The 15,133-nt window shown below is 44.2% G+C and overlaps 1 protein-coding gene across 6 annotated transcripts in view; it reads left to right on the top strand.

Annotated features, from left to right (window-relative positions):
• The first annotated feature begins 4,314 nt into the window (after positions 1 to 4,314).
• TCP11L2 (t-complex 11 like 2) overlaps positions 4,315 to 15,133 on the top strand; it is a 44,326-nt gene continuing 33,507 nt past the window's right edge. The window contains exons 1-2 of one of the 6 annotated variants that reach the window (XM_023539130.2): positions 4,315 to 4,425; positions 14,369 to 14,558. In XM_023539130.2, coding sequence (XP_023394898.1) covers positions 14,402 to 14,558 — 157 coding nt within the window. In that variant the 5' untranslated portion in view covers positions 4,315 to 4,425; positions 14,369 to 14,401. Of the gene's footprint in view, positions 4,426 to 4,561; positions 4,633 to 4,661; positions 4,775 to 5,006; positions 5,117 to 5,258; positions 8,680 to 13,333; positions 13,462 to 14,368; positions 14,559 to 15,133 lie in introns of those variants that run through there. The other 5 variants (XM_010599915.3, XM_003405644.4, XM_023539123.2 and 2 more) reach the window with 5 other exon arrangements.

Genomic DNA, 15,133 nt, shown 5'->3' with positions numbered 1-15,133 from the left:
TTTGGTTGGCAGCCGAGTACTTAATCACTGCGCCTTTAAGGCTCCTCAGCCTACCTCCACTAAGGTGTATTTAAGAGGGCATACAACGATAAAGTAGTATCATTGTAAGGCAGTATCAAATTACACTTGTAATGTATGAGTACATTTCCATTGTAAAAGAGACAAGCCATTTGTATGTGCATAGAATAAATCAGGAACATCTCTCAACTTGCCTCTAAATGGTTTGGAGGGATTATTTTTAGTCCATTTCTATGCAATTTATATGTACAGAGAAAGAAATATTGCTGTCTCTAATGTAAGCTCTCTCAAGCTTATGGTATCACCCCATCATCATTGTTCTATAACTCACATTTTTATGTTGAACACTGTATCTGGAGAGTCATATTTCTTAATCTTTTGCTTTGTCTTCAGGGTTTTACATCTCATTTTAGCTCTTTCCCACTCCTCTGAGTATTTCATTTGATTTTTAAAGTGGACCATGAATGCATTTAGAGAATGATTGCCTGTTGGCCTGAAGGTGGGTTGAGGAGAGTGTCAGTCTTGGCCAGGCAACTAAGGTGTTACTAAGCACCCAACTCTCATAGATGCTCCACTGGGCTTCAACTCTCCTTGGCCCCTCCCACTTCCTGCTCAGAGCTCCTCTCACTGCTGGTGATAACTCTTTTTCTTGCTTCTCAAGAGACAACAGTGGTGTCCAAGTAAGTGGAGGGGACCTCTGGGGGGATACTAAGAATATTTGTCTTTCTGGTATGTGGAGATGGGAAGGATCTGGGCAGGGCCTAGTTATGAGAGTACAGGCAGTTGGAAGGGGAAACTGCCTTCGGTTTTGTACTAAGTCAGTGGAGTCAGGGGAAAAACTGTTTCGGGTTCTTTGGAAAATTGATCTTGCGTCAACATTTTGATCAATAGATAAAACTTTCAATGACCGAAATGTACCTTAACTTCAAGACCAAAAGGAAAAAAAAAAAAAACCTGCCAGGAAGGTGTAATTAAATTTTGAACATTGCGGAAAGTATCTAGTTTGTGCATCAGCCAAATTCCTTTTCTTCTTTCTGCTTTATATTGACTTTTTCCTCCTACTGCTCTTTAGTCCTCTCCTTAGCACCTTAAGATGGATAGGGGAGAGAAAGAGGTGGAACTCCATTTAATCATTTTTCTAGTTTCAGCGGAGTCACGTCTTATGTGAGGGATTGAGTTCTAAAGGGAGGTCATAAGGTCAAAATCATGTGCAGTCAATGCCCGTGAAAATTCTTAAATGGATCATAAAACCTAAGATACATTCAGATTTGTTCTTTTCTTTCCGTCCATCATTGGTTCAGATATGTTTCTTCAACTAAGTATTAGATACAATAATTGATTTGTTTTTGGAGACAAGTTAAGGAAAAATAACTATCTTTAAACACTAGACTCATACTCAGGGTGATGAAATCAGGAGCAGCTACATAATACGCAGGACACAATGAGAAATGAAAATGCAGGCCTCTGGTTAAAAAGAATCATTAACAATTTCAAAATGGCGATAGCAGAACACTAAATCAAGTGTGGAGCCATTCCAAGTGTGGAGCCTGAGCAGGTTGTACACCCATGAAGCCACCAGCTCTGGGTGAAAAGTTTGGAAAGCGAGACACTTGGAAACTAAAATCAACTTAGGAAGAGCAGCCTCACAATTCCCATAAAGAACACTAGGGGACAAAATCACTACTAGTGTTTAAATTATTCTCTTGTGCTTTCTCCATCCCTACCTCAGCTGAGTATGTATAGCAGAATTTGCGTTATATTAAATCAGCACAAGATACAGCTCCGCTATAAAAGTGAAATGGTTGAGGGATTGCAAATCTATATTAAAGTTATATTCCTGGATCATCTGTGATTTTTTAAAAAGAGTAATTGTAATTTAAAACTCAGATATAAAGTGTATAAAAAGAAAATGAGTATATTTCTTTGCTGAGCAAAAATTTTAATCAGCCTTGGTCATCTGCCAAGGGCAATAGATCACACTTGATCTATTGTGTAATTAATAGAGGAAAAACAAACTGCATTATCTTGAGTTCCCTAACTGGTTCAAAAAAGATAAGTTAGAAAAATGAGGTGTGATAATGAGTACTCTTTAGCTAAAAGGCTAATATTTTACTTGCTAAAGAGGTTGCTTTCTCAGACTTTTTTTTTTTCCGGAAGGTTATGAACATAACCTGAGCAAGGTGGATTCTATTCTATGACTGATTGACCTATCTGAGCAAAGGTGTGACACAAGTCTCATTTTTAAGCACTGTATTTTTTCAAAGCACTTTTATATATACGGCCTCCACTGAGGGCAGTTGGCCAGGTAATCCCATCAAGGGATTTCCAGATAGCAAGTTATTTAATTTCAAAATAACAGACGGCTGTGCTTCCAGGCTCTTTCATCTTCTTGCCTTGGGTCTCTGATGTTACCCCACCTGTTCCACTTCAATATTCTTCCCCCAATCCTTCCGCTATAAAGCTCCTCACCCCATCCTGAAACTTGATTCACCTGCTTTGACAAAAAATTGGTTCTTTGTGGTTTGAGAGTTACATATTTGAGATTTAAAAAGAAGTGCCATGCCTAGGGTCAGGCAGCAGGTCACTCAGGTAGACTAGACAACTCTCCTGACTCATAATCACCTGCCCTAAGGTATGTCATAGCCCAAAACAATACTTAACATGTTTTACAGAGCTAACAAAGGAAGCAATACTGCAATGTGTCATTGTCACAGTTTCCAGAAGTTTGGCGGATATTTTTGGTTATGCTTTCTATTATGCAATTTTTAGGGTGGCGATGGCAGCTGTGATGGTGGTTGTTATTTGGCAAGAATTGAAATTGGATGCTTCTGTATTCTAGTGATTTATTTTAACAAATGATGTAAATAGGATCATGTTGGTAGGAAAGAACCTGGGTGGCAACAGCATTTTCTCTTTATCTCTTGATTTATGGCAAGTTATGTATTTTAGGAGAAGAGGGGCGAGGGTGGCATAAAGAGACACAAATGCAAAGTAATACAGATCCTCAACTAGGGAGGTTTGCCAGATAGTTTCGATAACAATTTTTGAGTTCTTTCTGTGCACATCTCTAATCCCGTAACATGCTTTAGTTCACTTCATCTTCATAATAACCCAATGAGACAGTTATCGTTATTCCCATTTTACACATCTTAAGGAAACAAAGAGAAGTTAAGTCAATTGCCCAAGATCACATGAGTAGTAAATGTCAGAGCCAAAATTTGAACCCAAGACAAGTTCATATTGTAGCTACTAAATTACTCCACCTAGGATAACTGACTTCCTACCCTCCTTAAAAGTGTTGCCTTTCTTTCTCCGGAAACCCTGGTGGTGTAGTGGTTAAGTGCTACGGTTGCTAGCCAAAGGGTTGGCAGTTTGAATCTGCCAGGTGCTCCTTGGAAACTCTATGGGGCAGTTCTACTCTGTCCTATAGGGTGGCTACGAGTCAGAATCGACTCGAGGGCGCTGGGTTTGGGTTTTGGTTTTTCTTTCTCCAGAGCGGTGGTGGCCGATTTGCCTCCACAATCCGGACATGGATTCAGCACTAAGCAGAAATACTTCAGTACTTAATTTGTGCGTGAAATCATCTCCCAAATAATACCAGTTTACAACTGGCAGAAGATGTATTCACAGATGTAAGCCGTGGTTTTCATGTGCCTGGCTGGGGAAAGCGTGTTTCTGAACACCTTGAAGTAGGCCCACAGAGCTGAACAGTAGGTCTGACCACACCAAGTCCCTCCTGGGACTGGTTATTTACATTAACCAATGTTGAAACCTCTCGGGAGATAACGCGCTGCCAAGAACCCTAGAGGAAGTAAGACGCTTTTATCTTTTGCACGCACACACGAAGTTTACGTCTCTTGAGAGCCTGGGTGGGTGTGATCCCCGGAGCTATTCGTCCTGCCCAGATGCAAATCTGGACCCATGTTTATGTGGCGGTGTAGACGCAAGCCTAAGTGACGCGGTTGGTTGCTAATGCCCGTTGGAAAGCCCACTTGCAACGTTGTTGGTATGCTGTACGTATGGGGCGGTGTGAGGGTGGGCACTCACGTAGGACTGAGTCGTCTAAATGGGGCTGTCCGGCTCCTAGCAGTTCCACTAGCAGCCCGGCAGTTTGCAGCATTGTCGGCGCGGGGGCGCCCTGGAAGCCCAGGGGTCGGCTCCACGCTCTACTGGTGCCGCTAGCCTCGCCCCGCCCCCAGCCCCGATAGGCCCCGCCCCCAGCTGTCCGCCCCGCCCCAAGAGCCGGGCTCACCCCGCGGCACGGCTGCCCTAGTTCCGTAAACACATCTCTCTCCGCCCCTAGCAGTCTCCGGACCGCACCACTCGCAGCATGCGGGGGGGAACCGTTTCCTCTCGCATCCGAAACTCCCTCCGCTCCATGCTGTCCTCGGCCTCTGTGATCCGAACGTGAGTGAAGTGTTTTTTTAGTCGATCAAATCTGTGAGAGTTCGGCCATCTGAGCCTAAAGTGCCCTGAGTTTCCCCTCTCCGCCGCGCTGTCCCCCCCCCCCGCTCACCGGTTAGCGTGATGGCCGCGCCTTGACCGCCTCCCTAGAGTCCCTCCGGGCCCTTTAAATACCGCGTGGGGGACGAAGAGCCTGGGCTTGTTGGGTTGGTGAGTTTTCGTGCTGGTTTTGCGGCGCTCGGTGAGGGGACACCCAGCGACCCCCCCCCCCAACCCCGGGTCACTCAGTCGCCTTTCTCCACGCCGGACCCCGTGCGTATCCGTCCCGGGGGAGAGGGTCGCTGGCTCGGAGGTGAGAGGCCGGCTCCGGCAGAGGGGACGCCTCTCCCCAGGGCATCCCGAGGGCCGCCCTAGTCCCACTTCGGGACCCCGTCCTGGGACTGGAGTGGCCTCAGGGGTGAGAGAGCCCCCGCTCTTTGCTCTTCCCTCCAGATCCCCTTGTGTGATCTCGAACCGCCGCCCCGCGAGGGAGCGGGGCACGGGCGCCGAGTGGTCGCAGCGGGTGTCAGGGTGGCCGCGGGCTTCGGGCCCCGGAGGCGGCAGGGTCGGGGCCTCTTCGCTGCTGTTTACATCTCCCTGGGCCTGTGCCAGCGACCGCGCCGAGAGCGGCTCTCCACAAACAGGGCTCCGGAAGGTGACATCCGCCCTCCGCGTCCCGGGCCTGCCTGGGGTGGGGGTCTGAGCCGGGATAGGGGTGGGGCGGGGCCCGCAGCGTGTGTTTGGGGTTTGTTGCCGGGGTTTCCTGGGCACTCGGCTCTGCCTCCGCCGTCCCCTCCCCCGAGAGTTTGTTTTGACAGGAAACGTGGTGCTTTTGGAGGGGAGTGGTGCGCAGACACTTCGACGGTCCCCTTGTTGATATCCTCAGTTAGGGGAGGAAGATGGGGAAATGCCAGTCAGGCCTGGGCTCGAACCCCTGTCCTCCGGGGGACGGCTTGTGTTTGCCAAAGCTGCTTGTCTGGTGGCAGCACTGGACGTAGCAGCTGATTTCAGGTGGTACATGGACAAATGAAGTCTGGATGAACATAATTATATGCTTCCCCTTCCCCTCCACTCCCTCCGTTGGTGCATGTAACTATTTTATTAAACAAGAGATTTCACAATGATACAAAGTTTTTTAAAAAACAAATGTATTTAAATATAAAAATCTAGTTAAGATACAAGTGTCTGATAAATTATAGCATAGGTGAGGGTGGAGATGTGGAAACAGTCGTGAAGAGTGGTACCCTAGTTACTGAAGTTTGGGAATTATCATGGATGGTTGTCCTGCAACTTTAACCATGAAAAAACTAGACAAGTTGCCCCTGTCCCTAGTGGGGACCTCACACCCAGCTTTGGTCCATTGCCTCCAACCCAGTTGGAGACCTTGCTCTTTTCTACCTGTCACTCGGCTGTGATTCCCACTTTAGGAGGCTCGCTGCCTGCTATTTCCTCTTACCTCTAGGGGTTGGTACAGCACCCTGGCAGCCAGTGGAGGCTGCCTGACTTGGGTGGCCCAGGTCTGAAAATACCAGTCATGTGTAGAAGCAGCTTCAAGGCCAGTCTGTGAGGGCCCCATATGGGGACACACAGGTGCTAAAACAGAGAAGCCAGGGTTGAGAGAAGTATCTTCAAGTGTGAAAAGTGCCCAGAAATCCTTCTCCCTGGTGTTGTAATGCTATGTGTAGCGTGAACATCTGCTTTTTTAAACAATGACTGACTTGTTGGCTTTTATCTGGCTCTTTGTTGGTTCTAATTTGATGAGAACAGTATTCTCTAGTTGAATGGTGCAGGCATGTGTCTCAGCTCTGGTTTTTGCTTTGCCGTGTGTGAATAACTTTTTAATATTGCTGTTTGGGACTGGTTCTGAAGCAGCATTTTACAGAAGATGAAGATTTTCTCATTCCCTGTAATTTTTTCTTCAGAGTCCCAGTCCTGTTTTTTACTATTCCAGCTCCTTGCCCTTCACATGTATGTGATTGCCTGCCCTTTCACCTGACCTCAATCTGGTCTTGAAGGATGGTGCCTACTATATGTTTCTTGAAATTTTCCTTTTCTGCCACCTAGGTTTAAACTGGCTGGGTTTCATTCCTCAGGGCCCTGCTGTATAATCTGAGTAATTCACTCCAAAATGTTAATGACTCATACCAGCCTTAAGCAGTTAACCCTGTTCATAATATCTGGATTTTAACCAGGGATTCTGGAGCACATAAAGGATGGCTCCCGAGAACGGAATATCAGTCACTCTAGTGGAGTGGTTGACACTTATTTTGGACAATGGACTTCTTCAGTGATGCCCTTCAGGGTATAGCACTAGGGCAGCCACCCCCAGGGTAAGGCCAGTTTGCTGCCATATGTGCAGCTGTCCACGTAGTGCTGGGTAGATCAATTTGGTACAGTGGGTTGGAAAAAATGAGCCGCACACCAGATTTTCTCCAGCCATCCTGGAGAGAGCATGGGCTTTAGTAATCCACTTCCTGGGCTTGCGTTCTGCTGTATCAGCTGTGAACCCTTGGGCAAGTAATTTAACCTCTCTGAACCTCAGATTCTTATATTTAAAATGGCGATGATAATAGTACCTTAGCTAACAAGGTTATCCTGAACATTGAAGGAGGTAAAACATTTAGAGCACTTAGTATGGGGGCTGGGTCATGGTAAGCAATCAGTAACAGTGCTAATTGTTGTTATTTGCTATCAGTAAGCATTCAGAGGATGGAAAGACACAATGTAAAACTTTCTTTAAACTCTGGACCTGTGAGTCTTTGCTAGCTTGGATTATGGGTGCCATGATGCCTTGGAAGTGTATTGAGCTTGGCACTGGGAAATGGAAAGGGGAGACAGCTCCCTCCCACAAACAGCTTAAAATTTAGTGAGAGACAGATAGGCAGAAAACTGTGGTGCTTTCAATGACTATGTAATACGCATATGAGCCAAGTGAGTGAAACAGAAAAGGAGAATCCGCATTGTCTCACAAATAGGAGTGTGGCTTTATTTGTTCATTTAACGATATTCATTGAACTCCTGCTCTGTCCCAGGCAGTGTTCTAAGCATTAGATGGGGTGAGTGGGGGCGTCAGGGAAGATCATTTTTGACATTGTGACATTTAACCTCACATCTGAAAGATAACAAGGAGCCAACCACATGGTGATCAGGGAAAAGAACATGCCAGGAGGAGACAGTAGGTGCACTTGCTCCAAGGTAGGAAGTTTGGCCCATAACCACAGTACTTTTATCAGCTTCAGTAAATTTAATATTGGAATACAGACAGGAGACTGTAGGGTTATAACAACTGACCCATAATGTCCTTTATAGCATTTCTTTTTTTCCACCAGAAGAGGATCCAGACCAGGATCACCAATTGCACTTAGTTGTAAGGCTATTTAATCTTTTTTTTTTAAATCTGGAACATATCCTCAGCCTTCCTTTCTTTTTTTTTCTTTTTTAATAACATTGACATTTTTGGAGTTCAGAGCTTCTTTTAATAAGAATAAAATAATAGTTGACATCTGTCAAGCACTTGCGGCATAGACTATTTCAATTAACCTTCATAATTCCACAAGGCAAATGCTATTATTGTACCCATTTTACAAATGGGAATAAGTCCCCTGTCTCCAGTCAGTAAATATCAAGTGTCATGATAAAGAGCCCAGGCCTCCTGGCTCCAGTGTTCTTATTGTTTCACTGGCATGTGTATTGTCAATGGTACAGGTAGTCCCTAAACTATGAACAAGTTCTATTCCTAAGTCTGTCTTTAAGTCAAATCTGTATGTAAGTCGGAACAATTAGGTGGGGTTCGTATCTAATGTTTGTCTTAGTATATAGTGTACTTTTATATGCATTATAAAATTAAAGAAACACTTCCAGATACACTAAAACATCCTTAACATATTAATACAGTAATAATATTACTTTGATGCATGTCACAAAGTAGTACCTATTTGTTATTAGAAACCATTGTATGTACCTAGAATTTTTAATATAATAGGCTTTACGGCGGTTGGTTTGTAACTACAGGTTGTACTAAGTTAGACGTTTGTAATCGGGGACTGCCCATATTATCTTTGCAATCCTGAACCAGCTCAGGACAATTTACAGGTAGCGTTTGCTGCAGAAAGGAAATAAGGAAGTAAAGATGGTAGCCTGGACCCAGGCTGAGAATCACTACCAAACCAAAAACCATCTCCCTGTCATCTGTGTTGGAATACAGGACAACTTCTTCAGGTACTCATCCCCACCTGTCTGAAATGCCAGTAAGCATACTGCCCTGATATCTTTACACACTCATTCATTCACCCATTCATTTATTCAACAGTAAATACTTAGGTGTGCGTCAGGGTTGTATCCACCGTACTTATTCAGTCTGTATGCTGAGCAAATAATCTGATAGACCAGACTATATGAAGAGAAGAATGTGGCATTAGGATTGGAGAAAGACTCATTAACAACCTGCACTATGTAGATGATACAACCTTGCTTGCTGAAAGTGAAGAGGACTTGAAGCACTTACTGAGGAAGATCAAAGACCACAGTCTTCAGTATGGATTACACCTCAACGTAAAACAAAAATCCTCACAACTGGACCAATAAGCAACCTAATGATAAGTTGAGAAAATATTGAAGTTGTCAAGAATTTCATTTTACTTAGATCCACAATCAACACCCATGGAAGCATCAGTCAAGAAATCAAAAAACAACGTATTGCACGGAGAAAATCTGCTGCAAAAGACCTCTTTAAAGTGTTAAAAAACAAAGATGTCACTTTGAGGACTAAGGTGCACCTGACCCAAGCTGTGTTATTTTCAGTCACCTCATAAATGCATGTGAAAGCTGGACTGTAAATGAGGAAGACTGAAGAAGAGTTGATGCCTTTGAATTATGGTGTTGGTGAAGGATATTGGATGTACCATGGACTGCCAGAAGAACGAACAAATCTGTCTTAAAAGAAGTACAGCCAGAATGCGCCTTAGAAGCAAAGAGGGTGAGACTTCTTCTAACATACTTTAGACATGTTATCAGGAGGGATCAGTCCCTGGAGAAAGACATCATGCTTGGTAAAGTAGAGGGTCAGTGAAAAAGAGGAAGACCCTCAATGAGGTGGATTGAAATAGTGGCTGCAACAGTGGGCTCAAACATAGCAACAATTGTGGGAATGGCCCAGGACCAGGCAGTGTTTTGTTCTGTTGTGCATAGCGTGGCTATGAGTCGGAACCGACTTGACGGCACTAAACAACAACAAAATATTTAAGTGCCTGCTGCATGCCAGTCGTTGGCCTCTGAAGGAATGATATAATAGTGTATTTATTATTATGAAATGCTGGAACGATACAATGAAAATGTGAACATGACAGTACTTCATTCTCTTTGACTAGTGACCCGCTGTAGTGTTGGAGCCTTTGCTTAGAGTTATTGTCTGCCTTTACCTTTGACCAATGAGTAAATCCTCCCGGTACAATGAGATGTGGTGTTCCTGAAAAGTTGTTTGGCTTACTGATTATGAGTTACAGTGGTGAAGGCTAAGTACATCTAAGTTTGTCAGTATGAGAAGCATTACCATTCTTAAAGAAACAGCTGCTTTCATTATCAAGGTTCTAAGAGAGATTCCAAAATAGTTTGAAAAGCAGTCTGATTACCCTCATTGCCTTTCAAGTCAAGTAGCTTTGTCCCTAGATGACTTACTTGGAAACAAGAGATCGAGAAAGCCAAGAGTAGATGTGAAGAAACTTGCAGAAGACCAAGTACACAGTGATGAGCCGTTTGCTTTTTTGGCTTTTGTATTTCCAGCAAGTGTAAGAGTTCTGTCCTGGATTAACTACCAGCCTTGTTTATCCGTAGAGGAACATGCTTTTATCACCCTGGGGAAAAAAATTGTTCTTCTTTCCAGAGTTTTTAATGCCTGAGATAATGATAATAACAGCTGCAACAACAAAAAAAAGCAAATAATACTAATAATAGCAAACACCTGTATCGTGCTCACTCTGCGAGAGACCCCATTCCAAGCACCCTATATACATTGACTAAGTGAAATCTCACACCAACCCTATGAGTTAGGTGTTACTACATTTATTCCCATATGAAGAAACAGACAATTTCTAAATAGAGTAATAATGGGCATTTTGACTTCAAGGAAGGGCTTCTGCATGGATGCATAAAGCCCGGTTGTAATGTGGAGGCCTTCTACCAATTAAACAAGAGTTTCTAAACTCAGGGAGAAGAACATTGCCTTGGAGTTACTTTCTGTCTTTACAGAAGCTTGTAAATTTTCTGTTGCATCCCCCGTAGAAGGTAGAAGCTCTACCTTCAGTGAATTGTAAGAATAAAGGGTAGAAGCACATTGGTAGGCATGCCTGCCTTGAGCATATTTAATTTCTCAGAACTCGTCCTGCCTCATGGAACTCTGGCTTATAGAACCTTAGCAATTCCTAGCTGGCCAACCCCCTCAGAAAACAGGCTAAGAGACCTGATGTGATGTGTAAATTAATGACAGACCCAGGCCCCAAACCCAGGACTCTTAACTCCTAACCTAGAGCTTTTTATGTTTTAAACCTTAGCACCTGACTGCCTTTTTAAACACAATTAAGCAACCTATGAAGTGTGCTGTTCAACTGGAGTAGAAAAATGAAATGGACAGTTACAACTATTAACCTAGTTCATAAATTCCCATGGATGAAATCTTTTATTCACTTTTGCTTGGAAAAACAGCCGGAGATCCTGCTCATTTGAGACAACTGTAACAGAGAGAAATTAAGAGCAGAGCATGCATCACACCGTTGCAACAGAATGACTGAAAAAGCAATAAAATGGGAGCAGTCTTTAAGATATTCAAATAAGGGTATGGCAAGGACCAGGGAATTCTGAATTTAAACTAAAGAGGTAGGTTTAGGAGGTAAATTCTCTGCCCCAGGCCTTGGACTTCAGCAGTACCAGACTTGTAACTGTGTAGTGATATCAGTTTGCAAATGTTCCGGTTGATTCTGTACCAAATGGGATTCAGTGGATTCAATTCAGCTGACGTCAAATGAGTATTTGTCATGAACTTGACACCGGTGATGGACAAGACACACTCTCTGCCTTATTAAGGAGAGTTAGTTGTAACCATGGGAGGAAAATACCATAGAAAAGGAGTCTAAGTGCTACTGAGGGAATCCAAGAGGTGTGCTACAGATGTACAACGAAGAATGCCATTAACTCTGACCTAACTCTGACCAGAGGGTAGAGGAGGGCTTCCTGGAGAAGGTACCATTTTCAAGAAATGCACTCAATGGGAAGTAAAATGTTGGCAGAGAGAGAGAAAGCTAGAGGGAAGGGAAAGCATTTCATTTAGGATTTTGGGTTTGGTGGAAGTGAGATAAGGAGCTCTGGTGGTGCAGCAGTTAAGTGCTCTGCTGCTAACCAAAAGGTCAGCAGTTCAAACCCACCAGCCACTCTGCAGGAGAAGGATATAGCAGTCTGCTTCTATGAAGAATACAGCCTTGGAAACCCTGTGGGCATTTCTACCCATCATATGGGGTCATTTGAGTCAGAATCAACTCAATGGCAATGGGTTTTGGTTTGGAAGTGAAATGGTTAGAGAAGCCCCTTTTCTTGTGTCTTCTATTCCCTTTCTCCCAGAAGACTGGAGTTAAAGCGCAAATAGAATCTTTTTCATGGGATGAATGGATGGTTAGATGGCATGGCGACCTTATGTACAACAGAAAAAACCGTTGCCCATTCCTGTGACTTCCTCCCAATCACCAGCATATTCAAATCCATCATTATGGCTATTGTGCCAATCTACCTTACTGAGAGCCTCCCTCACCCTTCTTGGCCCTCTGCTTCACCAAATACAATATCATGGGATAGAGGATGCGAGGATTCAAGGCTATTTTTTGGGCTATATTTATGGTGATTGGCTTTGGGATTATAGGATAAGGTGAATGTTTCCACATGGTAGTTTCCTGGCAGCTAAACTCCACACCTAGGCTCTGGACCAGCCCTTTAGTCTTCACAGAAAGGCTTCACTGTTAGTGGTTTTCTATTTGCAACAAGGATGGGCTGGACAAGGGTCCATTTCTGTAAGGAGCAAAACTGAAGAGGGTTGTTTCGGTAAGACAAGGTGCAAATGGCCTTGGGGTTTTGGCCCTTAATAAAAACCCCTCTCTGGCCCACGCTTGTCTCTGTCACCACTCAAGGGATAAAAAAAGGTGCTCTTTCAACAAAGGCTAGATTCTTCCTCAATCCTGATCCTTTTGGGCTTTCCTTTTTCATGCTTCTTCAGCAATACCTTGTTTTCCCTTTTCACGTCTGCTAACATCCTGCATGGAGTTCCTGGGTAGTGCAAATGGTTAACACGCTAGCCTGCTAACCAAAAGGTTGGAGGTTCGAATTCATCCAGAGGCACCTTGGAAGAAAGACCAGGCAATCTGCTTCTGAAAAATCAGCCATTGAAATCTCTACAGAGCAGTTCTACTCTGACACATACGTGGTCTCCATGATTTGGAATTGACACAGTGGCAACTGGTTTTTTTTAATATCCAGCACACAGAGTTCTAGATAACTGGATTTGAGGGCCAGAAGAAGATGGCCCCGTCTATTTTGTTCACTGTTATTCTCCCCAGTGCTCAGCTCGGTGCCTCATACATAGTAGGCACTCAGTAAATAATAACCAAATCGTCGAAGAAACCGTGCGGGCATTTCCAGGCGCACTGTGTGTAGTTGTGGTTTCACTTCTGGCAGCTTTAAAAACACTGCATTTTATGGCACAGTGGGTTCCCTGCTAAGCTTGAGCCTGTTACACCCACCTGTGAATCAGGCCCCTGTGCGCCTGTTTGCTGATCGTGTTGTGGTGAGTACTTTGTAAATTGTCAAACATCAGGTCTTGCTCCTTGTATCCTGGCAGTTCACGTGAAAATGAAGGGGAAGAACCTCGTGATTTGCCAGCCAGAGATTTTCATCAGTCTTCTCTTTCCACCAGGAGGCTCACAGAGATCACGAAGAGATTGATTTTTAAAATATTTTTTTAAAAAGGTAGTAACAATAATAATAGCTGACATTTGAGTGCTGTGCTAAACACCTTGATATGATTTATCCTATTTAATCTTCAAACAAAGGAGTCCTGGTAGCGCAGTTGTTAAGCACTGGGCATACTAACACAAAGTTTGGATTTGCAACTCACCAGTGGCTCCGAGGGAAAAAGATGTGGCAGTGTGCTTCCATGAAGATTTTTAAAAAGTTGCCATTGTGTCGATTCCAACTCATAGCAACCCTATAGGACAGAGTAGAACTGCCCCATAGAATTTCCATGGAGCATGTGGTGGATTCAAACCACCGACCTTTTAGTTAGCAGCCAAGCTCTTAACCACTACGCCACCAGCTCTCCAAAGATGACAGCCTTGGAAACCCTATGGGCCAGTTCCACCCTGTCCTGTAGGGTCACTGTAAGTCAGAATTGATAGCAATGGGTTGGGTCGTTTTGTTTGGAATCTTCAAACAACCCTATGACATTAGTTTTTCAGCCCAGTTTTCCTGATGAGGTAAATAATTGAAGCAAAGAGGTTAAGTGACTTCTCCAGGGTCCTGTGTTAAAACAGAGAATGAGACTCCAACCCAGGCAGTTGACCCTAGAGACCCACGCTCTTACTCGTTCCTTCCATGTTTTAGTAACACAGGAGAAAGAGTGCATGTGCATTTTAAGGATCTGTTATTGCCGAGAGCTGCTCCACGTTCGTACTGGGTGTGTCCTGAGTAAGCTCACACCTGTGGTTGTGGAATCTCTTCTGGAAGGCAGCCTTGAAGGCCTAGTGACAGCCTGGCTGGGGTCCTGGGGGAAGGAGGTGCTAATTGTCTGGGGGCCTTTTCAGTGCTGTGCCATAAGGTCCACATCACCAGTGGATGTACCACAGAATGTTCACACAAGGTCCATTTGTCTCTGCAGGTGCTCTCCTTATCCACACTCAAGTGAAACAGGATGCCCTTCAATGGCGAGAAGCAGTACGTGGGAGAGGACCAGCCCAGCGATTCAGACTCTTCCCAGTTTTCCGAAAGCATGGCTTCACTCAGTGACTACGAATGCTCCAGACAGAGCTTTACAAGCGACTCCTCCAGCAAATCCAACTCTCCTGCTTGTAAGCCAACGAGGGTGTAGGGGCTGGGGGTGGTGGGGCTGCTTCTAGACATATGCATTGGATTTTAAAACTCAGAAATGAGTGAGAGCAAAGCACAAATTTCTTCTCCTATGTAGATGTTTCAGAACACCACTGCAGAGGCGCTGCAGCTGTTTTGTGTATGTCCTCAGGAATATACAACTACTAAAGTTTATAACCTGCTGACTTTTATTGTGATCACTGTCTCTAACCTGCTTTGGTTTGTCTATAAATCAGGCCCCCCGACCTTAACCATCTTCTCTCCCAGTTGGTAGAAAATGACTCCTTCCTGAGGTCACTTCTTATTCCTTTCCCCAAGAATAAGTTCAAGTTGGTCTGTTCTGGTTATTTCTGAATTACATTGAGTAAACTGGCCCCAATTCAAGGGTCCGGCAGGAAGTGAAATAATCTAAAGGGTTTCCTGCTGATTTCAAAAATTGTTGTGCAAATCAGCCCTGAAATGTGCCCACAAGAGTAACTACTCTAGGGAAGTGAGATTTAAGAGTGGCCATTTTATGGCTGAGGGAGACATGGTTTTCCTTTTTTTGTGTGAGGCA

The sequence above is a fragment of the Loxodonta africana genome, chromosome 4, assembly GCF_030014295.1.
Source record: "Loxodonta africana isolate mLoxAfr1 chromosome 4, mLoxAfr1.hap2, whole genome shotgun sequence".
In the NCBI taxonomy this organism is placed as follows: domain Eukaryota; kingdom Metazoa; phylum Chordata; class Mammalia; order Proboscidea; family Elephantidae; genus Loxodonta; species Loxodonta africana.
This window is presented reverse-complemented; position numbering and strand designations above follow the sequence as displayed.